Raw genomic sequence first — 27,578 nt, forward strand, 5'->3', positions numbered from 1 at the left:
ACTGGGGTGATTTCCTGAGGTTGTGAAATTTCAGTCTGGTTGCTTAACTTAATTTTCTTAAAATTAATTCTGTGGTTTCTCTTACGGATGGTCTGATCACCATTGCCCTTGATCGGCAATTCATCCTCTGAACTGGTAGTTTAATCTAAGGGGATTTCATGTGAAACCATAACAGGAGTAGAGTCAGTTATCTTAGTTTATCTTAATGGGACTTCTATCCCTAATGTTGTTATCTGTGATATTTATTAAGGCCTGTGCATTTTGCACAGTATCACTATCATGAGAATCGTTATCAGCTTGAGAGTGTATTAACTGTGTGTTAGTCGGCTGTAACATTTCATACAAACTTAATAAAAAATTATGAAGCTTACCTTCAGCTTCTGTGAACTTCTGCTCTCGAAGAAATTCCAAGTCCTTGATTTGACACCTCGCTGCTCCTAAAATCGTATCCATTTTCACAAATCCAAAACCATTAAATCCAGCACTCAAAGAAAAATCAGAGTCCTGCGCCGCACAACCGGGCCCACTCAATGGTGTTTTGGCAGGCGGAGGTAAGCTAGGACCCTGCCTCACGTCAAAGGGCTGAAATTAAAAATATTCTTAATTTTTCCACAAAATATCTGGGTAAAAAGAAGGCAGCACTAAATAATCTCGTGAAATAACAAAGCTCAGAAAATACAACGTAATTTGTGAACTTAAAGAAGAGTTGAGTGAATAGTCTGCTTTCCTACCTTGATGCAGATTAGAGGGGAAAAAAACTTTTATCATAATGTCAATAATTTGGTATTTCCGTTGTGACTTATTATTATTCGGTAATTATGATGTCATTATTCGGTAAGTATTTTTTCTTTGATATTTCGTACTCAATGTTGTGGTTTCTGGAACCAATGAACTGAATGTTTATATTTTGAGATCCAACGCGGATTTCAGGTCGGCAGATTTTTTGGTGCTTGACTGTATGTCTTTAGTGGTAATTATCGGAATTGCATCCAGTATTGAGGCTGAGAGTATGAGCTAGATGCCTTATCGCTTTGATCCCGTTGTCCTTGACGTTGTTACCACCCCACCACTGAATTGAGTTCATCGACCTCGCCCCTCCGGCTTTGTGTGAAAACTCGGTTTTTATGGCCTTCGTCATGTTACAGTGAGTGTGTTTTAGGATGCCACGACAATATAAATACTGCAACTTAATTTTACCCTGTTCCACGGATTAACACGGAAATTTTGCCTCATATCCTTCCAGTAAACAAAAAGATGGAACTTTCAGGTAAGACATAATTTTCAGACTAAAAGTGATAATTATTGGAGCTGCATCCAGTACTGAGGCTCAGAGTCCGAGCTGAGACAGTGTATGAGCTAGGCGCCTTATCGCTTCGATCCCCGTGTCCTTGACGTTGTTACCACCCCGCCACTGAACCAAGTTCATCGACCTTGCCCCTCTGGCTTTGTGTGAAAACTCTATTTTTATGGCCTTTGTCATGTGACAGCGAGTGTTTTTCAGGATGCCACGACAATATAAATACTACAATTTAATTTTACCCTGTTCCACGGATTAACACGGAAATTTTGCCTCTTATCCTTCCAGTAAACAAAAAGACGGAACATTCAGATAAGTAGAACTTCTTTTCTTAAACTAAATCAAATATATGTCACTAAAGTACCTTTAAGTTCATTTATTTATTATGCTCATTATTATTATTATGCTGATTTTGTTATGTTAAATACTTAGTAATTGCTTTAAATCATGTGGTTCCTTTTTTGGTAACTATTCTGTAGGGACGCTATCCTAAGCCTTCGATAGAGTATGGCTGGATGCCCTCATATACAAATTACACAACCTGGGACTCCCAGGCTACATCACAAACATAATTAAATCCTACCTAACCGGTAGACACTTTGTCGTTCATGTTTCTGGTTCATTATCCACAAACTGGCCTATACGGGCTGGTGTTCCACAGGGATCCCTTCTGGGCCCTACCCTATTCAATATTTACGTGAACGACATCCCCACTACACACAACACAACACTAGCCATGTATGCAGATGACACAGCGATCCTAACGCAAAGTGCATTTGTTAGTTCAGCAATACAACACCACATCCATTCGCTAGAGACTTGGCTGACCAAATGGAAAGTCAAAGTGAATGTCGACAAGACACATGCCATACTGTTTACTACTAAGAAGAATTTCCTGACTCACCTGCAAATGTATGGTGTGGACATTCCCTGGGTCAAGCAGGTCCCTTATCTTGGGGTGATCCTCAGTAAATCTCTTACATGGAACCCACACGTTACACATATTCTCAGGAAGTTTCGAGCTAGTAAAGCTTCACTCTTCCCCTTAATTGCTCGAAACAGTGTTCTATCTATTGATAATAAGTTGCTCATTTACAAAACCATGTTGCGTCCAATTCTTAGTTATGCATGCCCCGTCTGGGCATACTCGTGCAAAAGTTTGAGAAGGCAGTTACAAGCTGCCCAAAACGGGGTATTGCGTATGATATGTAATGCCCCCTGGTACATTCGCAATAGCCAAATTCGTAAAGAGTTAAAAATAGAGGATCTTTTTTCGTTTTATTGCCGCCTATCTAGGGCATTTTATGATAAGCAGGAACTTCTGGACAATCCTGTGGTTGTTAACTATTGCTATGATACTAGGGACCCCAATTTCAGTAAACGCCCAAGGGCGATCCTAAATGTTAGTAATGTGTAATTTTGTATATATGGTATGCAAATTGTTGCTCAGATTCTTTATTGTATATTGTATATTGTTCTTTTTTCTTGCTTTTTGTTTTTACTAGTGGCACTAAGGCGTCGCACTTCGTATCTTGTTTCTCTTGTGTGTACATGTATTCTTCTGTGAAATAGTTGTTAAAAAAATAGTTAATTATGTATGGATTAGTAATTAGGTACTTAAGGAAAAAAATTTGTATTTAACTATTAGCAATTATGAATTTAAACTCTTGCTCATTTAATTATTTAGCACATTCAGTTATATTTCTCATAATTCGAAACTTTTATCATGTTATTCGATGAGGGGTAGGGCTATGGTGCCCAGGCACCCTGGTGGTTAAGCACCGCAGTTCAACATAGGGACGCTATCCTTATCAGTAGTCCTTATCAATAGCGTCGCCTATTACCACTACCTATATTGGGCCCCCTCTGAGGAATTTCTCGTGAGGAAAAAAGGCGATTTTGGATGGTTAAATTGATAATTATATAAAATGTTTAATTAAAAAATTAATTAATATTAAAATTAAAATAAACTCTGTAATTTATTTTTGCTGATATGCCCTCACACTGTATGGATTTATGATTTAGTCTGATGCTGCTTTCTGAAAAATACAGGAATATGTTGGACACCACAATAGATGATGTTACCTTAGTTAATACATAATTTTGTCTGATATTATGTGTTCTTCGTTGTTGTGTCTCAAAGTAGAGACAAACATATAGCCTTGTTTCCTATGTTAAAAAAAAATTACTTAAAAATTTTTTACATTTTAGTTTCCCATCATACCAATAGTTAGCTTCTAAACTAGACTTAAACTGTTAAGTGATTGGACCCTGAAAATTAATATTTTTATATTTAATTCCCCCCCCCCCCAATCTTCACATCTATTCAGCTTTACCAAACACAATTACTACACACACCTGAAAGACACTATTTAATGTGAATGACAACAGCTTAGCAGCAGCTAAAGGTATATTCTCAACTTGACTTTACTGTTTTGCTACTGGACACAAAATTTAAAATTATATTTTATTTGTCTAAGTCCTTCCCAACTCATCATATCGATCCATCTTCTCCATACATACACACTCATGGGCATCAAGATATTTTCTACTTCTCTTCCTTTTCCTCTCGAGGCCCCCCCCTTTTTTTTTTAATCCTTTCCTTTCTCCTCTAAACTACTATGCGCCATTTATTTTAAAATTTATTTTGTCCCAATTTTTCTTCCAGGCCTTTTGAACTCATAAAAAATAATACAAAGTTCCTTTTACTCTCCTCTGGAAAATTGCCCCTCTTTCAATATACCTTTCCTTCACACATATGCTTGATTTTTCGCCCATCGGAGCAGAAAGACTTAGCAGGTGCAAAGCAAGACATCTGTCAGTCAGTATTATTATGGCTGATAAGTTGCATCATTAACCCTTTATCCTGCATGATATAGAAATCAAATCTGGGGTGATCTGTGCTGGCTATAGAATTAATAAAGTAATTATTAACTCTATACCTTAAAATTTATTTTAAATGTATAATACATATATTAAAAGCATTTTATTCTGAAAAAATGGCCTTTTTTTCTGTGAGTTTTGGACATAGAAGTCTAAGTTGCCATGTAACTTCTTTGGGCCAATGATAACCATTGTGCATTAATATATTGCAACTTAAAACCCTTTTATTTATGTAAGGAAATTTATGTTCACATTCTAAATTTATGCTGAATTTTTTCATTTTTTATTGCTAGATTACAAATGAAGCCCTCGATTTATAAGGATGTGTTCCTGAAATCATTTTAAATTTAAATGAAACATACATTTCTCCTTTTAAATTTAAATGATGCATACATTATGTCATATAATACATTTCTTTCTGTGTTGTTAAAGTAAGACGGTCCTAGTTTATTTGACAGATTAGCAGCCAGATTGTAGGAATGCAATATCACCATCATCTTTTTTTTTGATTGCAATCACATTTTGATATCTGAAAAGTATAGCATTAAAATGTGGGTATGAGCTTAAATTCTGTAAAGATTGTTCCTAGAACATGTAGCTCCATTTACCGTTTTGGAAATAACGTGTTAAATTTTTTGAAATAATCTCAATGCTGTGATTGGGAAAGTCCAGCATTGTTAGTCTTGTTAAAGAAAAACTTGTGCTTAGTAAAAGTATAGTACGCTTTTCATAAAGAGGGAAGCAGTATATTTTACTAAGAAAAATTTCCTGAGAGAGTGTTGATATTTTTAGCAGAAGTAAAGGTGTCATATGTCAGGTTGCTGACTAATATTGTTCTTCATTTTACATGTTTAATAGACATGAAGAGATGACATAAATCAGCAAATAAAATATATGCTGAAAAAAGTTTACCTGTAAGAGCAAGGGGTGTCTTTTTTTTTTTTTTTTTTTTTTTTTTTTTTTTTTTTTTTAGTTGAACTGTATTGCCTATTTTGTAAATTGTAGCCTTTATTGTACTAAATTAAATCACCTGGGTTTTAACATGCAAGTACAAAACCATTCTGTTATTCTTCTTTGCAATGTTACTTACAGCATCGTAAAATTTCTGAATAATTCATTCAACAGCTTGGGAAAGTGTGTTTAATTAAAGTGTTACATGTAGCTCTCGTAACAAAATTCTATCTTCTTTTGTGTTGGATCTTCCCGTGAAACTCTTCAGTCATATGAAATACAATTATGACTTTATGTTAATTTTTTGCTTGTATTTAATAGCTGCTTAATACTAGCTTTGTAAATTTTAGGTCATGTATTTTAATTTATGTAATATAATATGGAAGAAAGGTGCAGTTTATGTTCTGTGCCTGATATTTCTGTTGAGGAGGCCCTTTTTTTCCTAGTGTGATTGTTCTGTTTGCAATACTAAACCTTTAGTTTCGTGCACTAAAATATTTTTTTTTAATTACAACTAAAGCCATGCTGACATAATATTTTTAGTAGTGAATTGTTTATTAATAACATAAGTAAGTGTGGCCTTGCTTCCAAACTAATTTCCTTCATTAAAAATATACCGAAGGCCCATTACGTTATGACTGTCTTGTTAATTCCTTTGGCCCTCGAAACTGCGAGCACCTGGTATGGCATTGACTCCAAGGTGCTGATAGGTAGTCTGAGGTATCTGGTACCAAGCGATCACCAACTGGTTCTGCAATTTGCTCACATAAGTGAGAGGGTAGTGTGGCAGCATGAATTTTGTATTTCCAGGTGGGACCACTAATGCTCTATTGGATTAACGTCAGCTGAATTTGAAGTCTAAGATATGACTTGAAAGTCACTGGAATATACCTCGAATCACTCCTTGACAATTCGACCCTTATGACAGGGTGCATTATCGTGTTGGTTTTTGGCTTTCCAGGTGGGGCTACAAAAGCTGTATTTGATTAATGTTAGGTGAATTTGAAGGCTAAGGCATGATTTGAAAGTCACTGGAATGTTGTGCATTATCCTGTTGGTATACACCATACCCCACTAGAAATACTGTTGTCATGAATGGGTGAACCTGGTCTGCAACAATGTTCACATAGCATACAGGCATCAGGGATTGTTCTGTGTGTCCTAATGTGCTGCATGAAAGCATTGCCCACACCATAATACCTCTGCTACTGGCTTGTCTCCGTCCAAGTGTGCATCTGGAAGCCAGAGTTTCATTTTGGAATCATTGCATATTAGCACTTGCCCGTCAAAATGATGAACCAGAAAACATGATTTGTTGGACCATGCAACTTTCTTCCATACTTCTAATGGCCAATGCCAATGTTTCTTGGCCCATTGCAGATGTAGCTGGTGATGGCATGCCATCAGTGTAGGGACAGGCTTCGGCCTCCAACTGCGTAGGCCCATACACAGCAATGTACGCTGCACAGTGTATTGAGAAATACTCTCTGGGTTGCCACTGTTGTAGCTGGTGATGATTTTGGCTGTTGTAACTCTTCGGTCACACTGAACAATGCATAGCAATCTCTGCTCTCCTCTGGAATGAATGCACCTTGACGACACACCGCTGGCTGGCAACTTGTCGTTTTACTATCCATACACCACTTTCAGTATGTGCTCACAACAACAGCAGGTGAACAGCCCACTAAACGTGCCATTTCTGATATTTATGTTTCCCAATCGCAGAGCCGTAACGATTTGTCCTTTTTTGAAGTCTGATAAATTGGCTAATATGTCGCTAATTGTGCATGTTTGGAAAGACAATGCAAAGCTGCTTTACTCCAACATCAGCTGAGCATGTGCAATGGTTTTGTTCCAGGGTGAGCCCATTTTTATAGATGGAGGGGGGTCATAATGCAATGGCTCTTCGGTGTATATAATGTGTAAAACTGCTTATTGTACAAATTTTCTTCTCCTCTAATATTAGCCTTTACAGCTGCATGCTAGTCTGGTTTATTGCTGCATTTTCTTTACCTATATAACAATCTCAGAAAAGTTCATCCCTTTTTAGTAGTCATATCACTTGCTTCTAATGTTTGTTCCTATATTTTTAGAAATAAGGTTTATGCTTTATTACAATAATGTATTTTTAAATGCTTTTAAGAAATTCATTGTTTCAAAAAAGGTGAAATGAAGTTGAGGCGTAAATGCTATTAATGGTCTTAGATTAAAATTTTCTGTAATATTATGTAGCATTAATATAAATTTGAAGTTTTTATTACAGAAAATTATTTTGTAAATTTTTTTAAAAATAATCTCTGGCTTGCACAGTCTAAAGATAATTATATTTCTGTGAAACACGTATTGAAATAAAATATTTCCCTCCATTAAATACCACATGATTCTATTTTTTTAAACATATTTCCTATGGCTTCTTTTCTGTTGATAATTGTAACCACTTGCACAACCACATTTTTCCATTCCAGATTTTTACCTTGTATGTTTTATGAAATTTGCTACAAAAAAGGAAAATAATGCAGATAAAACTGTTATGTTTTCCGAATGCTGGAATGAAGCTGCTAGACACAAACACTTCCCTGTTTCTGATCATTCCATTGGTCCGGATATTGTATGTTATAAAAGCAAATATGAAAAAATGATAGATACATTTGTTGCATCTTAAATGGTTAAGTAAAATATGCAAAACTAAACTAAAAGCAATGATGATTGCTGTTCTTCCTCTAAAACATAAATAATATGCAATAGAATTCGGATATAATCCGTCCTCATTTTTGAATGTAAACAAACAAAATTTTGATTTTTCAGAAAATTAAACATGACATTTAACAGCATTTTCTTATATATACGTATAAACAATGAATTTATAATATGTTTTGACTGAAGAAGCGGATTTATGTTGAATTTATGTAGGATTTTCTTTCAACCACATGAGGACTCTTTTAAAATATTAAACACATGTTGTGAATCTGCAAATTTATTGCTTTGGATAAATCTCTACTTTAGGTCTACTGTCTGGCATTGAATTTTGTTTGTTTCTTGGCATGTTTCATGCACCAAGAATGTATCCATATCCAAAATTGTAGGTGTAGGGTACCAATTTAAGTATTATTCGTATATTATAGCTAGTTTGTGTATATTCTACTTAATGAGCAAATATGTTACATTAACAATGAATAATGAGTGTATTCTTGAAATAGCAATTAGATTATTTTTTTTTTCGGTGAAAAGTAGGAAATTGTAAAAAAGTGCAAGGCGCATTAAAATAACTTTTAAATAATTTTGTTGTAAGATATGATTATTTTATATAATCCATGCCTTTTTTTTATGAAATTTCTTCGTTTCCTTGCTTCATCTCTCCACTACGTTTTTCTTGTGAATGTAATTATATTTTGAAAATATAATTGCACATTAATTAAATCCTGATTTAAATTATTCTTAAGATATTAATATTGTTTAGTCAGTTATTTATGAGCAGACAATGCAGATTTAATGTAATTTGGAAAGACTTGATCTGTGAATTGTGAAATTCATAAATATGCACAGTCATTGGTGCCAAGGTGTGCAGATTTCTAAGATTCTGCTGTGCTATGTGCATTGAATTTTCTGATAATAGAATCATTTACCTTTAAGCCGTTGTAATCAGATATATTTTGAATTGACATATCTTTCACCTACAAAGTGTTATCTTATTTTTCAGGTATCATTGCTCTGAACTTATAAATGTGTATTTCTAACCATAATATATCTTTGTTTTTAATCTTTTAAATCTTCTACCTCATACTATGAGGAAAAGAAGATGATGAACTGATTACCTGTATGCATTTTGTGAAAACATATATATCAAAATTGATTAATTTAATATTTAACAGGCCCTCAAACAAAGTTATTAATATTTTTTAATGAAATGTCTTATTAACATTATTGGCGTAATTTTTATACTATGTGTATTTTGTATTTGTTCTAAAATTTACGGGATAATAGGGAGTGTTTTAAATTTTTCCACTATATCTTTTAACTCCTTCAGAATAATGATATGAAAACATGCTAGCATATAAGTACAAATCCTTTCCTAGTGTTTTCCTATTATATTAGCACCTTTTGCTGTAAATGTAGATTTTTAGCACCTTGAAGATAAGGAAGCACTCTTTTTCTGTAGTTCAGCATGCAGGTACTCAAATGAAATGTTATTAACATAATACTAATTTAAGACATAAATTCATTTTTTTATTTTTAATTATCAGAAGTATTTCGTTCATCATTTCTTAATCGTGATTTTTGTATTTTAGTTTTGGTTTAAATTAACCAAAATTTCAAAATATCTCATTTTGAGTTAATAGGAATTCAGTTTCAGTGCCCAGTCTTTATGTGTGATTTTTAGTTAAACATAAAATTATTTTTTATAGAGTGAAGCCAAAATCTGCAATATTTAAGCTAAATGGAGGTTAACATTAAATCTCATGATATGAGTGTAATAAACTGCATGTTTTAAAAGAACAAAGATTCTCTGACTTTCTGAATGCTCAGTTGTCCATTTATTTCAAAAGTTGTCTGAAAAAAAAAAAAAAAAAAAAAATTAGTGATAGAAACGGTTAAAGAAACTTGCAGTTTCTGTTCCCCTAGTGCTTGCTAATTTAATTCTTTGATCCCATATAAGACTTCTCATAATCACTTTTTCTATATTCTGCTATCCTGTCCTGCAACAGCATTATTCCAGACTTTTGTAATCAATTTGCTTTAGTCTAACTGTTTTGATAAAAAAAAAAAAAAAAAAAGCTGTGATCCATTGTGTGGCTACCTTTAATTGTGTCATCTAAATACAAAAGAATTGTGGTTTTGTTTAAGAGAAGTTAATCTTTTCCCATTATTTTCATAAAGTGTGTACTAGCTGCTAAATATAATGTGGGAAAATTATGTATTCTGTATGGATGTTGCATTTCTTTTCCTCTTTGTTTCATTGTAAATATAATTCAATTTTGAAATAAAATGCTTATTTCTGGGAAATAAATTTCTGTTTAGTTCAAAGTGTGTAGTGTTTGTCAATGAATGGTTTACTTCAAATTGTCATTTCCATTAGCATAAAATTTAAACAAACCCATCTCATTTAGAAGTATTGGATTGATGAACTAGTTACTTGGATTAGTTATTTATTATGTATGAAAATCAGTCATCTAAACAAGCTTATCTCCATTCAGTTTGTATAATCAAGACTGTACTTTATTTTAAACTGCTCATTTGCTAAAGCTTAATAAATTACATTCATTCAATGCTTTGCTTTGTGTTTTATTGAATTATTTTTGTGTGAAAAATAATCTATTACACATAATGTTGTCCATATAGGAACAACAGAAAGGGTGTGTCTTATTACCGGGAGTGTCGACGGTATTGTACGGATCCATGAATTCATTATGGAAAAAGTTAAAGAAAAACCTGATCCAAATGCAAAAATGGCCATTGATTTTGATCACAAGCAGCCAGCAGAAAGAGAGAAGCAAGTAAGTGCATACATTATTATGTATTGAATATATTCCAGCGAACATTTCTGTAATCATTTTGATAGTTTGAAAAAGTAAATTGGAAGCATTTAACGTATGAGCTAATGATTTAAAAGGGCCACTTCAGAGCCATTATTAAGTTCTTGCATACCATTAGTGTGCTTTACATTTTAATTTTGTTATCTGTAGGTCGAAAGAAAGTTTTTAAAAATTTATTATAGAAGGTAAGAGAATTAAATCTTTTGTAAAACAGAGTTAGAAATGTTATAAAATCTCATGACTGAATATAACTGGTTTACCTTTCTGAGGATTGCTGTACCTGTTCAGTAAATATGTCATCTGGGTCAACGAGGTTGTAACATTGTTTTCTGCTGCATTGAAATTTACATTTAATCTTATCAATATGCCGTTCATCTTCTGTTTAACTTTATAATCTTAATTTTAAAACACTTTAATTTTTCAAAGACTAAAGGACTTCGAAAGCCCTTAAAGCATGCCACACAGCTCTATGATCCTTTACAGCAGCGTGACAATGGCAGTCTCCTAACAACTTCTTTGGTCTTCAAAATAATTGGAAATCACTGTTTTATCAAATAATGATTCTGTGCAAAATAGAGCTAGACATTTTCTTAAACAAATTTGAGAGTGATGATGATTAAATATAACTCGGTGTTCAGTGCCCGATAAACTGATTTTCAGGGAGATGTGTCCCTTTATCAGGGGGATTTATATTTGGATGATAAACTGTTTATCATGCATGCGAAAATGAATAATGTCTGGCATCTGATAAATTATTAACACTTGTGCCAAATAATAGAAAATATCTTAATTGTACAGAACTTCTGACATACGCACAATTTTTATACTTATCTGCGATTTGTAACTGGAATAGCAGTTTGTAGACACGTAAGTATCTCCTTGTGTAATCCTAACAGCTATTACCAGCACTTCCTCCATCTGCTTGCTGATCAGACGTAGAGAATTTATTGTGCCATTCATGTAGTATCATTTAAATTCTTTGTTGGCTTCCAATATTTAGGGTAATAGCCAGTCAAAATGTCCATGTGATTTCTTATCTTTTTAGTCTTCTATTGTGGAAATATTGAGCTTTGGAGCTTTCTGCTCTCAAATCATGAATCTGGGGGCTCTTAAGTGTATCACTTTACTCCATTTAAGATGCTGATTGCTAACGATATTTAGCTTACTTATGTTTGTTTTAATTGAATTGTTTTATATTGTAATAAAATGGAATACGTAAATTATACAAAAATTTGTATTTATTCAAAAAAGTGGTACACAGATAAAATATCTCATGTATATTATATTTCTATAACTCAATGCTGTTATTTATTTACATTCTTCATTGTTCTTTTTAATATGAAATAAACCCATTTTGTATGTAAGTCTTAGAATACACTTTATTGGCTATAAAAAAATGGTATTCAAGGTTATTTTCTTTATTGAGACACTTTGTCCATGATGCTTTTTTGCTGTTATAATTGCAGAAATGTTGTGTTTTAAGTATATTAATGCATTTATTTCATGATGGTCAGTAGCAGTATCAGTGTTACTGTGTTCAAAATAGCATTTATACAGTTTTTTCATCTTAAACCATCCACTTAGCATTGTAAAATATCCTTATTATTTCAGGAACAGTCTATAATTCTTGTTAGTTTTCCAAAATTGTATTTTCTACAAACCTTATTAGTGGTTTTAATTTGAATTAACAATATAGTTTTCTTTATTTTTAGGCTAAGTATTTTTGTCTTTCTTTGTGGCATTTATTGCATATATGTGCAATTATATCAGATCAAGTTATTGGAAGACTTGGCAAATTAACCTGGAATATTTGGAAATTCTAATGTCATATTTTTCTTTCTTAATCATACATGAAAATTATACGTGATCACCTGAATTGCTACATTTTGGGCTATATTGTGGCTTACTTTTTTGCTTATTATATAAGCATGTTTATATGCTGGTGATTGGTAAGTCTGTCATGAGTTTAATTTAGGTGGTAAAGGCTAATTTAAAAAATGTTTTCATGATTTGGCTCATGCATAAGAAAGCAAGTTTTAGAATGTCTTCTGCTTTAGGCAACCATCATTGAGAAAAAAGCTGTAAGCTATTTCAAAATGTAATTACTTGCAAAAATGCTTTTCTTTCTTTTGGGGGGGGGGATTGATAAGTATTAAATAAAAGAGTATCGATTTAATTCGTAGTTTTTCCCATTGGTTTTATAAGCACTTTCTTATACTGCATTATGTAAGCACTGCTTTGTTCATTTTGCAATAATTTATTTTGAGTGTTAAATTTGTGTGATGATAAAATATGATGGTGCCTTCTTAGAAATCTAAAATTTATAACTGAAACAAACTCCAGTGTCCTTTCTTCCATGCATATGCTAAACTTATCTCCTCCTTCTCTCCCGGGTTATAAACAATTTATATATTGCAGAAATGTTTTATACTCATGTATTGTTAAAATTTGAAATCTGTGCATTACATGGATTAGTGCATTGTTTTAAAGTTTTCTTGTTTTCAATAAGTCAGCTGTGAACATAGTTATTTGATAAGAAGCTTTATGGAATTTAAATTCTGTTTATACTGCAATAATTTCCTTTTTAATTCCATCATTATTTTGGTTAAGTTATATTTCATAATAATTGTAAACTTTCTATTTAGAGTTCTTTGTTTTATGCGAATGAAGTTTTAGATGTTATTATTTTTATTTTAGGAAATGAATTTAGGATAAGAATGAAGTGAAGATATTCCTTTTTTGCCCTTTATAAGGCATTAGTAGTTTTTATTACACTATATAAAAACTTATTAAAAGTACAGCTCAGTTTGTACGAGATTGACGTTATATTTACAGGATATTTTAAAACTCATGGGCTAAAATTTAAGGGATGATAAAGATGCACATTAGAAATGTCTTCACAAGTAAAGGTGCATTCATCCGTGACTAAAACATGTGCACTGAAATCAGGCTGCACTGCTGGCTGTTGTAAAAACCAATGTGGAAACTCGACATGAGGTGCATAATCTGTAGGTATTAAAGCTTGCACTTTCTGTACATGGTAGGGATGTAATCCTTCATCTCGTAACTACTCGTGCAACAATTGAGTGGGGCACATTTACGGCACGGGAAACCTCTCATGTGCCGGACAATCTTCAACTCTTTGCAGAATGTCCTCTACAACCTGTGGCATCTACACATTCCTGTCACACCCTTATCATGCATGCTGGGGGCAAAGGATCCTGCTTCACGCTGGCACTGCTGTAACTGCTTGAACGTTTTTCGGTCTGACACATGTCTTCTTAGGAAACTTCGCCTGTAGTCTTTCAGCCTCCAGAGTATTCTCATTCGCAAGACCAGACATAAAATATGTGTCCCCTTTTTTCTGATTACTGTATATCAACATACCTTCGGAAATCCATGCTAGAAAGGGCAATGTGTAAGAAAACTCTTGCTTTATGCTTTTCATTACAGCATCTAGCGGTCACCGCTTGCTCTCCACCCATTCATTGTATGGTGAACATTGCTTGTTTATATATTTTCTATCACCCCTTAAATTTTTGCTCATGAGTTTCAGAACATCCTGTGTACATGTTATCAATTTAGATAATGTCCTGTTTAAAAAATATAACTATAAATCATGAGTCCTCATTATAAGTTGTAGATTTAATTTATTCAAAGTAACCATCTGTATGTGAAACATAGTTCATATTCAAAATTATCTGCATTAATAATGGAGATTTTCCCCATATTTCTATTTTTTTATTATATCCTAGTGTTGTAGAAATATTAAACAAACATGCCTATTATTAAACACTCTACAGAATTGTGTAATGTTTTCTTGCAGGTTAAAATCCTCGTTCCTAATAGTACAGCAGGGATGATTATAGGTAAAGGTGGCAGTTATATCAAACAAATTAAAGAAGAAAGTGGTGCTTATGTACAAATATCTCAGAAGTCCAAGGACCATGCCTTAGCTGAACGTTGTATAACTGTGATTGGTGAGATGGAGAACAATAAAACTGCTTGTCATATGATTCTAGCAAAAATTGTTGAAGATCCACAGAGTGGTAGTTGTCTTAATGTAAGTTATGCTGATGTAACTGGTCCAGTAGCCAATTTCAATCCTACTGGCTCACCTTTTGCCAATCCTGGTAGTGTTCCTAGTGGTGCTATGAATAACAGCAACACCAGTTACAGTTCTAATGGCAGCTTAAATAGCCTCAGTCCTACTGTAACCAACAGTTTCCATAGTCCTCAAACTGGTGCCACCCACACAGGAATTGTGCCATTTCCTGGTATGGGAATGGGTGGCCCTGCAATCCCTCCTACCAATGCTGCTCAGGTAATTGAAACGATCAAGACAATGCTTAGAGGAAATGGTTTTTCCGAACAAGCAGTGTCTGAGATTAGTGCAGCATTGAATGTATTAGCTAGTTATGGTATTCTAGGAATTGGACTTGGTATATTAAATGGAGTTAATGGCGCTCCGGTTGTGGGTGGTCTTGGAATGGGAATGCCAAATTCTGCAGCAACTAGTTGTCCAATGCCACCAGGAGGAATGACAAATCAGGCTATGTATACATCTCCAACAGGTGTACCAGGAATGGAAGCTGCTTGCAATTCTGTAGTTACATCCGGTCCAATGGGAGCTGGCTCTAGTATGTTTGGCCCTATTGGAAGCCTTGGAAATGGCATGTCAGGATTAGGCCTTGGACCTGGCTTTACTTCACCTACTACATCTCGTTCAAGTGACCGTTTTCTTGTACAAGCAGATGCAGCCGTATTTGAACCGTTCCGTAGAACCTCTCCTGCCCTTGCTTCACCAAGTGCAGCTGCCTTACCTGTGAATAATAATTCTTTTGGACTCGGAACTGGTTTAAATTCTGGACCTCCTAGTTTGAGGAAAAGTCCTACTCCTAGTGATAGGCAAATTGGTGATGCTACAAAAATAGAAATTGAAGTTGGCGAAAACATAGTTGGAGCAATATTGGGACCAGGTGGAAAAGCACTTGTAGAAATTCAACGATTTAGTGGAGCTAACATTCAGATCTCTAAAAAAGGAATATTTGCTCCTGGAACACGTAATCGCATAGTCACTATCACTGGTCTCACTAATGCTGTTAACACTGCTCAGTACCTCATTGAGCGTCAAATAGCAGAGGAAGAAGCAAAGCGAGCTCAACAAAATGCCATGGGAGTTCTACGTTAACAAGAACTTTACCTAGTGTTATGTTATCGCCTTCCTCATCATATTTCTTTATCTATGGTTTTATTCCCTCTTCTGTAAACCTGCATGCACCTATGGTGCAAAGCTGTGTGGTGATTAGAACCCAAGCACCTTGCTACAGCTCTGAGTGAATAAATTGCCTATTAACCTTATCATACTGTAATATATATACATGAAAGTTTGTATCATCTAGGAAATAATGGGTAATAATTATAGCTGTATTTGCACTTTTTGTTGCATAACAGCACATGGTGTGTGCATACAAATGGATTCAATGGTCTGATCAGAAGTGTATTTTCACGAACTGGTTGTTATTGTTACCCAAGCTGCACTGACTATACAAATGTGGCCATTCAGGCTCCTCATAAGGAAAGAAAATAAAAGTGGATTAAATTTTATAACAAATTGATAGATTTTTGTAACTTCAGTTTATGTTTTTGTTCATGAACATTTGCAAAGTAAAGTGCTTTGATAAATTTATTCTTTTGTGTTGATGTTTGGCTAAGTCATTTAGTTTTGCTATGCTTGGATGTTTAACTGGTAGCCAGAGTTACTTTATGATTGGGAGTATTCTTATTTTGCTTCCATATATATTATATATATATATATATATATATATATATACACACATTTACAATACATATACATATATATTTTCAATTATAGGATAAATATACTAGCAATTACGCTGAAAAATGATTTCTAATAAGGTAAAAAAAAATCAAAGACCTTATTGGCTGTGATCAGTATTGCATTCATTTTGCAAAACCTTATGTTTATTTCTTATTTTGTCTTTATGGTTGTTTTCAACTTTTCTAATGCATTCATTTATTATTTAGATCCAAAACTTTGTGCAAATTTAAAATGTAAATTGGTTGGCTGTGATCAGTATTGTAATCTATTTTATTGCGTGTTATAATCTTCAAACATATAACATAAATTTCTCTCTTATTTACCGTTTACATTTTGTTAATATTCAAATAACACATTTATTCATCTCATAGAATATTTAAATACGAACTCAAATCATAAAATAACTGGCTGTGATCAGTATTGTGATTTCAAGGATTTTTCATGAAATTGTTTTAATTCTTAAGTTATTGTTTACATCATAAAAATATCATTGTTCCTCTGTGCTTCAGTTTTGTTACAAGTTGTGTTATATATATATAAAGTTATTAAATCAAATATTAAAAAAATTGTGGTGTGAAAAATTACTTGAGCTATAACTACATGTTTAATAGCCTTAAAAATGAGCATGTTCAGGTTAGCACTTGGAATTCAGTTTTTAAAAGATTCTAAATGAATTTTTTATATATACAAGATAGCAAATATTTTTTTCTTTTGTTGTTTAAATGAATGCAGGTGTGTTTTTAATGTTTTCGTGCTTCCATTAGTGTAATTTTTATTTGACAGTTCCTGAAATGGAAGTTATATGAAATGTATAAAGAATGATCATATGTGAGATATATTTTTTGTGAGATTATATTCAAAGCTTTGTTGTATTTCTGAAAATTGTAAATATTCTGCAAATTAGATTAAAAAAAATTTCAGATTCTGTTGTTCAGTTGTGTAGCCTCTAAAGAATTTATTTAATTATTTTAATATATTATGTTGAATTTATACTTGTATAGTTTTCATTCGATCAAGTACCCAATGTAGCAGTAATTTTTAAATTTGTATATTTTATTTTTCATTATATGTAATAAAATGTAGTATATGAAAAATATATGAAATTTACTATTTGATATGAAGTAAGACAAAGATCATGTAGCAATAATTGGAATAATCTATGCAAGTACTTAACATTTACAATATTGTTTCAGTCACCAATGACCTCTGTTTGAATCTTTTACCATAAGAGCTTTATTAATTGATAGAAATATTATGCTATTTGCTAAAAAATTGAACTTTAATGAGGAACATTTCTTGTTCCAATTTACCTGATAGCAATTACAAGTTTTTAATGTTTTATTAGGTAACTTTGCTTATATTAAAACTCAAAATACATGTATATAAATATATATGTATGCAATACTTAATAACCATTAATTCTAACTTTAACAATTGTTGAAATAATTTAATGAGCTGTTATGTTTTCCCTTTGAAACTGCATACTAAACAAAAAGTGCAGATTTTCCTTCAGGTTAGTATATATATATATATATCATTCAATACTTTTGCTGCTGATCAGCATCGAAATGTTTAAAAGAATGCCTTCATTGTTTTTATATCTGAATATTACAGCACATCTTATCATTCATAAGAACCATCAGTGAAACTTTATAAAGCCTTTCAGTGAAAACCCATTTGTATGGGAAATCTGATGTTGAATGTGATTTCTTTTTAAGATTTTCATATGGACATTTTGTCAAATACCTTCCTCCTTTCTATGTATGCCACCACCATCTGTCTGTGTGAGGATTCATTTTGTAAGGCATGAGTCAAGTTACATTTCAGTTTGTAAGCTTAGGGTTATTGTACTTAAATTTTTATTTTCAAATTTTTCTTCTAAATATGTTTCAGTCATAGAAGTGAGGTGAATGAAATTCTATAAACATTATATACATAAAACCTATACTTAAATGTTCTCCTTATATAGGTAAAGAACAGTTAACTATGCAATATTTGAAAGTATAGTTAGGTGCTTTAAAATGAACATAACTGTGCTTTTCTTTTTCTGCATTATTCTGTGCTTTTGTACAAATCACCTGTGAGTCAGAAATTCTCAGCATAGTCATTGTTCATCATAAACACCAATTTATTCTTTCTGGTTTGGTAGCCAGAGCTGACTAGTCTTCTATATATTTGTGTGTGCATATGTATGTATGAGAATGTGGGTGGGTGCTGAAGATGGTGGTGGATCTATCTTCAAATGCTCATTATTCATAAAGTTTGCACTTAATTTGCAAATTATGCAGTGATTTATCAATTAACAATATTTGAAAAGACTGAAATTTTGTTTGTAATTTTATAAAACTTTTCTTTTTTGAAGAATAATAATGATATGACTTTGTCAAATCATACTCAATATGTTAATTGTATTTCAACTGAATACATTATTTTATAGTCATGTGTTCTTTGAGTGCAAGCAAGTTGTTGTTGGCTTGTCTCATAAGTTAAGGTTTTCGCTATATATCTATATATTTTTATTTTTCATTGAGTTTGGCTATAATTGAAGTGATTTTGGAATGGAAATTACACAGCTTTTACTGCTGCTAAATGAAATAAAGATGTAATGCCCTGCTTTGATGTCTCTCATTTTGTAACAAATATAAAATATAACTTTTCTTCATTCTGATTGCAATAAGACCACTAACTATATAATAAGTCTTTTGACATATTCTTTAAGTTTTCTATTATTTGTCACACATTTCATACTTGTTTGGATTTCGTTGAGAATGTTCAAAGTGCAAACTGCACTCTAGGTCTGTTGTTTATGGGGAAGCTTTGTATTTTCCACATGTATTTACAGTGGTTATAATAAAGAGAGAAAACTTTACTTTTTTAAATGTTCCTTCACTGAATATGTACATCTATAAATGTTTAAAATACCCAGATGCCAGTAAATTGCTTGTTCAAGATTTAACTTTAGCTTATTAACCTGTTTCTAAGAAACAAACATGATATTGGTGCTTGAATTTCCCTCCCTTAATTATTAGCATTCAATAAAATAAATTCGATTAGATTCCTTATTTAAAATGCTAAATATTTATGTTAAAAGAATGCAGCTCCTTGAAAATGTTATGTCAAAAGAAAGAAACTGGTTTAAACAGTCTTTTATTATACTGTACATGAACAAAATATTCACAAGGGATTTACAACAGTTATGAGACAAGGAACTATAAGATTTTCACATAAAAATGTCAATTTATTCATAGATTAAAAGCTTGATATGTAGATTTAAGAAGAAACTGAAATGAGATCTTTTAATAATCATTTAAAACTTTTTCTTCAATGGTATAGTATTTCTAAAATGCACTTCAAATCAAATAGTGCCTGAATTATATTTAAAATGCTGATCAGAAAAATTCAGCTTAATTCATATTTAATTATTTTGATTTTTACAAATGATATCTATTTCATTATATGATAATCCTCTGAAATTAATTTGTTCAAAGCAACAAATAAATAAATAATCACATTAAAATATATTTTAGTCATAATGTGAAAAAAAGTTTGCCTTTATTCACCGAGACAGTTTTATACATAGAAATATTGATGTTATAGAAGAATAAATCTTAAATTTATTTTTAATGCTTTAAGCACGTAGTTGTTATTGCAACATTTCATTACTAACTGCAAATGGCTTATTCCAGATAGTATATATTTTTTGTATAATTTTTTACGTAAGGTAATCTAGAGAAGTATTAAAATTTAATGACAAAAAGGATTTATTATTGTAGTTAATTTTTTCTGCAGGTCTCAAAATCCTGCTATAAATTAGCCATTGCTATCACCTGTGAATTTACTGTCCCATTTATGAACTTTAAATATGTGATGCCATGAAGAGAGACTTTTAGTTACGATTGTATGGAATGTAAGCAGATATAGTTTGCCATCTTTAAAGAAACCAATCCTACACAAGCATGTTTCATGTAAATTCTTCAAAATGTAGATTGAAAAGCTGTTTCTTGTGAAAGCAGGATAAGTCAGTAATAAATTCACTTTGCAACATGCCAAAATGTACAAATTTTATCTTCCAGTTTCTTTTACTTGAATTCCCAAGTTCTCTCATATTGATTTTGCTTTAAACTGTGAACAATAATTTTGAGTATATATAAATTTTTCTCAGAATACCATATAAATGCTTTATCTTTCTTTCGTTACCATTAACCCTCTGACTGCTCAATTTGTGGAGCGAAACCACTTCGCGTGTTTTTTTTTTTTTTTTTTTTTTTTTTTTTTTTTTTTTTTTCATATTTTGAATCTATATATATATTGAAGAATTTAAAAATGCATTTGTACTTTCTAAAAAATATTTTGAACATAGATTCTTATCATGAGAAACTAAGTTGCCAGAAAAACTAATTTTAAATGTTATCACCAAAAAAAAATATTTTTTTTAAAATAAGTTTCATTCTAATTACAGTTAATTTCCAATTGCATAATATAAAAATGTAAAATGTATAAAATTTAAGAAAATATAAAGCGCTGAGGGAAAAATACCTTAGAAATGCAGTTTAGTCTGATAGAGTTCAAAACAGGGTTCAAGGTAAAGTCCAACTTCACAGTTTTGCACCAGATTCAATCAATCTAATTCAATAATTTAATTAAATAATCAAGATAACTGCTGAACGTTTTCTAGCAGCCATTTCTGTAAGAAAAGAGCGGCAAAAAGTGAAGTTTGAGCGCTAATACCACGTGCCTTCAAATGCCGCAATTTAGTGGACAACTAACGATATCTGTTAACCAAAACGTAAACTAAACGCCTAATGCTGTATATAATTTATTTCAATGCTTAAACGGGGAAAAAACGGGATGCGCTCCTCAATAAAAAGGAAAAAAAAAAAAAAACATGCCCGCGGGATAAGCAAATTTTGCCACATTTGAGTTTTGCCTGTGGAAATAGTGGGATGATCAGCCAGAGGGTTAATAAAATCTTGAAAGATTTTGCTTGACTAATTTGCCTTTTTAAAGTAAAATTCATCAATTTTATGATAGTTGAGGGAGAATTTTTTTTACATTTTTCACTTTCTATGCTTTAGTTGGATAAATTTCCTTTAATGTATGTTATTAAGGAGAGGAAATAAAACATTATTAATTTTATTTTTGTCTTATACTCTTTCATATTTTAGTTCTCAGTTAATGCATAACAGTTCTACTTCCTTACTGTGTTCTGTTCCAGTTGTAATAAATTTTAGATAAATAATTGCAAACTACCTGATTTGCTCACACCCAAAAAATTGCAGCTGAAAAGCATAACTGTTTGTTAAAATTGTCTGTATATAATATAGCTACAGCCACAGAAAAGTGTTCTGAATGATATTTGCAATTTTAAATAATAAGGAAAATATTGTTTACATGTATTTTTATTTTTGGCTGTTTAAGCTATTTTAGAAACATGAGACATTGTTAAGCCATCAAGTTCAGAAGAAAAAGGCTTAAAAAATTATCTTCCAGGGATAGATAGTGTTACTAATAGTATAGCTTATCTTATTTTTCTGTTTGTTTACATTAATGATATGGAGGAATATTGCAATCATGTAAGAAGGAAGTTTATGCTTTGATAGTAAATCTAAAAAAGAGAAGTAATAATGAATTGCCGTGTAACCTTATAAAATTTCATTTCCTTGTGCTTATTTTGATAAAATAGCTGAGTGGCTCTCAATGAAGGTGTACCCCTACATAAGCTGTTGTCATCTGCATGTTTTTCATAATCCAGTTGAGTGCAATCCTTTCATTTAGCCAGTGAGGTAAAAATTTCATTCTAGATGTAGGGTGTTTTGAAATGTTTGATACACATTGTTTTTTATGCAACATTTATGTATATAATTTTAATTATATTATTAATAACTGGCATTGTTTGAAAGGGAAAGTTTTGTTCATATTAAAGTTTCTGAATATTATTATTTTTTTATGATGCAGATAACATCTAGTCTAATCCAACTCCATTTTTTTTCTTAATTTTTCCAACGTTTCCTATGAAACTTTGTATTGATGTTCCTTCAGATTGAAAGCGTACTGAACTGTAGTTTATTACATTTCACATGCTGAATAAAATACTTTTGTATAATATTTTCAAAGATTCTGAACTGCAAAGTTTTTATTTATTTACTTAATCTCTCAAATTGCATCATTAATTCCTGTTTCTTTAATTTGCTGCCAGATAATGTTCTGCATTTCTTTATTTGTAGTGAAATTAGTTAAAGATTTAGCTGTAATATTGCAGTTCGCTAAAATTAATTGCATAAAATATATAAAAATAATTTAGGGTATCTGAATCTAGCATAATATGAAAAGCTGTTTTTTGTTTTTAAGTCAATCTGTGATTTAAGAATGGACTTAGAATAGAAACTGAAGAAAGTAAGCTGTAGAGAATTGAGCTCGTGAAACATTTCATTTTTACACTGAAGTAGCAAGATTTGCTGTTTCATAATAAGCACTTTAAATTAAAAGTTGAAGTTGTGAAAGGTAATCCGATTGCTGTACTGATTTTTTCATACCTAAATGCTGGTGTGTGAATTATCATTTTCCCAACCAAAATCATTATTTCTTTTCCTTTTCTATTTGTATTCTGGTAATGATTACCTAAATGCTGATGTGTGAATTATCATTTTCCCAGCCAAAATTATTATTTCTTTTCCTTTTCTATTTGTATTCTGGTAATGATTATATAATGGTTAATGGGTGAGCGGGAGGTTCTCAGAACATCACCAAAAACTTCTTAACGTATGCTGTAGGATCCTGATGTGGTGATGTTGGGTATTAGTGAGATTTTCAGTCTCGTAAGCCTTATAATTAGGATACTGAGAAGCTTTGTAAGAGATTTATCATATATATAGCATATAGAAATGTTTCTCTGAAGGGTGAATTTCTCTTGTCTGACCACATTCCAAAATAGGATTTGCTGTCAAAACATACAGTAATCTGGAAATATCCTATCCATTCTTCATAAAATTCAGTTGTGTGTACTGCCTAACAAACAGTCATGTTGGATGAATGGTTAGAATTTGCAAGCTAATTAGATGGACACTAACATTGGTTGAAACAGCTGACAAACATTTAAGAATTACATAATACAAAATAGCATATAACAATTGGTTAACCACTTTTTGTCTTGTTGCTGCATTATGAGTTTGACTCAAATATAGAAAATGACATTTTGAAAAAGTGTAAGCATTGTCTGTCTGTCAACAGGCAAATACCACATTTATACACTTGCGAAATTAAGCATTCAATAACCTCACAAACCGAGATTTGTAACATATTTTATTCTCTTTGCTTTCTTTGGATTAATCAGTACCATGCCACATTAATGCAGTATCACACCTAATACTTGAATATGAGTGTTTGTGTGTGTGAAGCCTATAAATGTGACAGAATTTGGATCCACATTTTAAAAATGGCATTTTTTTTCACATATATCTGACTTTTAATGAGCAATTTTATGTGGCTCATTTATAAGTACATAGGAATTTGGGATTATTTTCTGTTGTATAATAACCTTGTGCTTTTCTTTAAATGTTTACTGAAAAGAAAAAAAATTGCTGCATTTTTATAAGAAGGTACTTGATACCTTTATATTTTTTACTATGTGTTGCTGATTAGAGTTGGATAAAATGTTTGCTGAATACTTATTTGTAATTTTAAAAGAATTTATGGTAAAAGTTTACAATTGGGTGTCCCTTGTTTTTTTTTTCGCGATTCCTTTTCGATGCCAAGATCACAGCACCAACAAGGCACTCTTTCAAAACGGCCGCTACACAAAACCAAAATAAGTCAAAGAATTGCACAAACTCGGTGTCCTTGTACGCATACAATATATTTTCACTTAATAAAAGAATTGCACAAACTCGGCACACTGCCTTGACTTTATCCCTGTACACATTGATCTATTTTCACTTAAAAATCGAAGGGGTACCCAATTCTACAATAGAGCCAAATTTATGTATGAAATTTTTAAATTCTGAATGTTGAATTTTGTATATTTAAAAGTAAACACAACTACATTCAAATTATCATGCCATGATATGTTAAGACAAAAATGTACGAAATATCACTTTAAAAAAAAAAAGGTAATTCATGGATAATTAAAACTGGAATCTTTTTATACTAGCAATTTAAAAACTGCATTGGTTTGAAAGAGCTCTTCCAGTCAAACAGACCTTTTTGCACTTAAACAGTGACACATGGCTATATATAATGTCTTCATATAAATTCTAAATTCCTAATATTTATAATAACAAATCATAACATATTTCACATTGTAAAAGCTACATTTTAAATTATACATACAAACCACTGAAAACAATTATCACCAAATAACTTTTAGACAATGTTAAGAAAACTTGTATAAATTATTTATAAAAAGGTAATGAAAAAGTTTTAGTTCAAATTGCAGTATTAAAAAAGATCACAGACAATGACAAGTTTCATATAAAATTTACAAAAAATTCATCTCCCCCACCCTTGTAAAATGACAAAAGAAGTTGCAAAACTGAGTTATACGTACAAAGAAATTTCATTAGAAATATGCTTATGATTTATGGTATATAAAAATGAATTAATACAAATTGATAAACATGAGTTTTTTTACAAAATAATGGGATTTAAAGACTGATGAGACTTCATTATTATATAGAATAATTTTTCATTCTTAGATTGTAAATTTAATTTTTAATTCCCAGTCTAATTCAAATTTTTTCCTCTGGTATATAGTGGAAGCATAAAAATGTCCAATTCTGCACATAAAATAAAAAATAAGACTTCAGTATATTTACAATGAACTTTTCAAGGTTTTGTTTGAAGAAGTGAGGACAAAAATTATTTTCACCCCTTTAAATCAGAGGAATCATTTTAACGAATAATTATATTATAAATTGCACAAAAATCACTCAAAACAAATTTGTGAAATATTTCATATCATTTTTATACAAATATGATCTAATTTCTGGATACATAAGGAATAAGCTGCTATTTATACGGGGACATTATGAAGCAGTCACTTCATAATATTCAGTTAACTTTTGTTCTGTGAAAGTTAGAAGTTAGTGTGTGTGAAGTTTCCGGTAATAACGTAGCATTAATCTCGAAATAGTTAAATTTCATCATGAAAGCTGGGAAAAATAGAACTTTGCAATTCTACACACTGGTAAATAATTATTATTTGGTCTCAGTTATTCTCTAACGCACAAGTATATCAACCGCAAATTTTGATGAGTAAAATAGCTGCTTCATTATGTATGTAAAATAAGGTAAAATGAATCAAATTCTGTTTAAAAAAGGAAGCTCCAACAAATTGTTATCCTGCACATTTTTTTTAATCTCCTGCAGAATAAAAATATTTTGAAACGCACTGTGATTATGAATATGTATTTAAAACCCTATTTAGCGTTGATTTGGATTTATTTCTTTAGTTTGGTCTCGTTTAGGCTAAGATAATGATAAAACTTCAGCATGGATAATAATGCAGATGTACAAAATTTAGATATTTAATAATTATATAAATTTTGCACATATAATAATGAAATGACTAGATAGCAGATGAACATAAACACTTATAGCACCTATTAACGTGAAATGTTTTAAAATGCGGCTTATATTTCATTGAAATCGTTTCATGAAATATTTTACACCACAATTAGATTATTCAAATGAAAAAAAAAAAAAAAAAAAAAAAGATTAATAATTATCTATGACGTCAGAAAAACTTTACAATTTTATTTATCATTATTTTTTGTATTAGACTTTCCTTTCCCCCCCAAAAAAATGTATCTTACTAAACCTTTAATTTTTGAGTAATTACACGATCTCTGCTGGATTCCCTTGGCACGCTTCTCCATTGCATATCTCCATTGGAGCCACTTGATTGATGAAGAAATAATGTCTGACTGCCCCTTCTTCTGTTTCGTCGACTTTTTGTAAAGTCTTCTCCGAAAACATCACCAGTTCTTAAAGCTGATATAAGATCATCAAATTCTCCTTTTTCAGAACCTGCTTTAATTGCTCTTAAGCCATTTATACTTCCGTTCTTAACAGTTGAACCTTTATGTGCACTCTCCTTGCTTGATCTCCTTTCAACATTTGTTTTTCTCTGAAGTAAGAAAAAAAGGTATATTACTTTGCATGAATTAAATATTAAATCAATTTCGAAGTAATCCATTTGTCCATTATAATACACTACTGGCCATTAAAATTGTAACACCATGAAGGAAAGCAAATGAAAAAATATATTTATTGCACATAAGCAGTATGGCATGATGACAAAAGGATTAAATTTGTAAGCAGTTTGGAGATTTACAGGGGTGCGAAATTAGTAGAAACAGCTGCCAACCCTGGCAGCTAAAACGGCCCTTACCCCATTAGGCATGGAGTCAAACTAGGCTTGGATGACAGAAAGTCTATGCCACACGTCATCAACCGTGTTAGCTGGAGAGGGGTGGCAGGCCAGTCTCTCAGCAACCCATGACCAGATGTTTTCAATGGATGACTGATCTGGAGACCGTGCAGGCCAGGCCAGCAATCGAATACCCTGTGTGTCGAGGGAGGTCAGAACACGACGTGCAACGTGTGGTCTTGCATTATCTTGTTGGAAAATGGCTTTTGGGGGCTTCGAAGATAGGGCACAACAACTGAACATAAGATGTCAGAAATGTACCCATCTGCGTTCAAATTACCGTCGATCCGAACTAGAGATGTGCGTGTCGTGTATCCAGTGGCTGCCCAAGCCATCACACCAGATGCAGGGCCCCTATGCCGATATCGAATGCAAGCAGGCGACGTGGGATCTCCTCGGACAATTCAGACACGTATACGGCCGTCACAATACTGCACGTAGAACAGGGACTCGTCTGAAAAGGCGACATTGTGCCACTCCTGTACGCAGCTTTGTCGTTTGTCGCACCATAGTCGCCGTCTGTCTCTATACTGCATTCTCAAGGCAAGCCGAAGTAATAGTCACCGTGCTGATAATCCACGCTGCTGCAAACGTCGACGAACCTTGCGAGCTGATACTGGGCGTACTGCAAACATGCCCATTTCCTGA

At 32.1% G+C, this 27,578-nt stretch overlaps 2 protein-coding genes across 12 annotated transcripts in view; one reads left to right on the plus strand and one right to left on the minus strand.

Annotated features, from left to right (window-relative positions):
• Nucleotides 1–19,118, plus strand: part of ps (RNA-binding protein Nova-1-like protein passilla) — a 140,491-nt gene extending 121,373 nt beyond the window's left edge. For all 9 annotated transcript variants that reach the window (XM_085810135.1, XM_085810136.1, XM_085810139.1 and 6 more), the window contains 2 exons: nt 10,469–10,623; nt 14,489–19,118. In XM_085810135.1, coding sequence (XP_085666261.1) covers nt 10,469–10,623; nt 14,489–15,853 — 1,520 coding nt within the window. In that variant the 3' untranslated portion in view covers nt 15,854–19,118. The remainder of the gene's footprint in view (nt 1–10,468; nt 10,624–14,488) is intronic.
• A 516-nt stretch (nt 19,119–19,634) lies between these two features.
• The window catches only part of DAAM (disheveled-associated activator of morphogenesis-like protein), a 173,731-nt gene continuing 165,787 nt past the window's right edge, over nt 19,635–27,578 (minus strand). For all 3 annotated transcript variants that reach the window (XM_035354125.2, XM_035354124.2, XM_035354123.2), the window contains one exon: nt 19,635–26,627. In XM_035354125.2, the coding sequence (XP_035210016.2) occupies nt 26,313–26,627 (315 nt within the window). In that variant the 3' untranslated portion in view covers nt 19,635–26,312. The remainder of the gene's footprint in view (nt 26,628–27,578) is intronic.

The sequence above is a fragment of the Stegodyphus dumicola genome, chromosome X2, assembly GCF_044657685.1.
Source record: "Stegodyphus dumicola isolate Sdum_Otavi_A_Nest chromosome X2, ASM4465768v1".
Lineage (NCBI taxonomy): Eukaryota > Metazoa > Arthropoda > Arachnida > Araneae > Eresidae > Stegodyphus > Stegodyphus dumicola.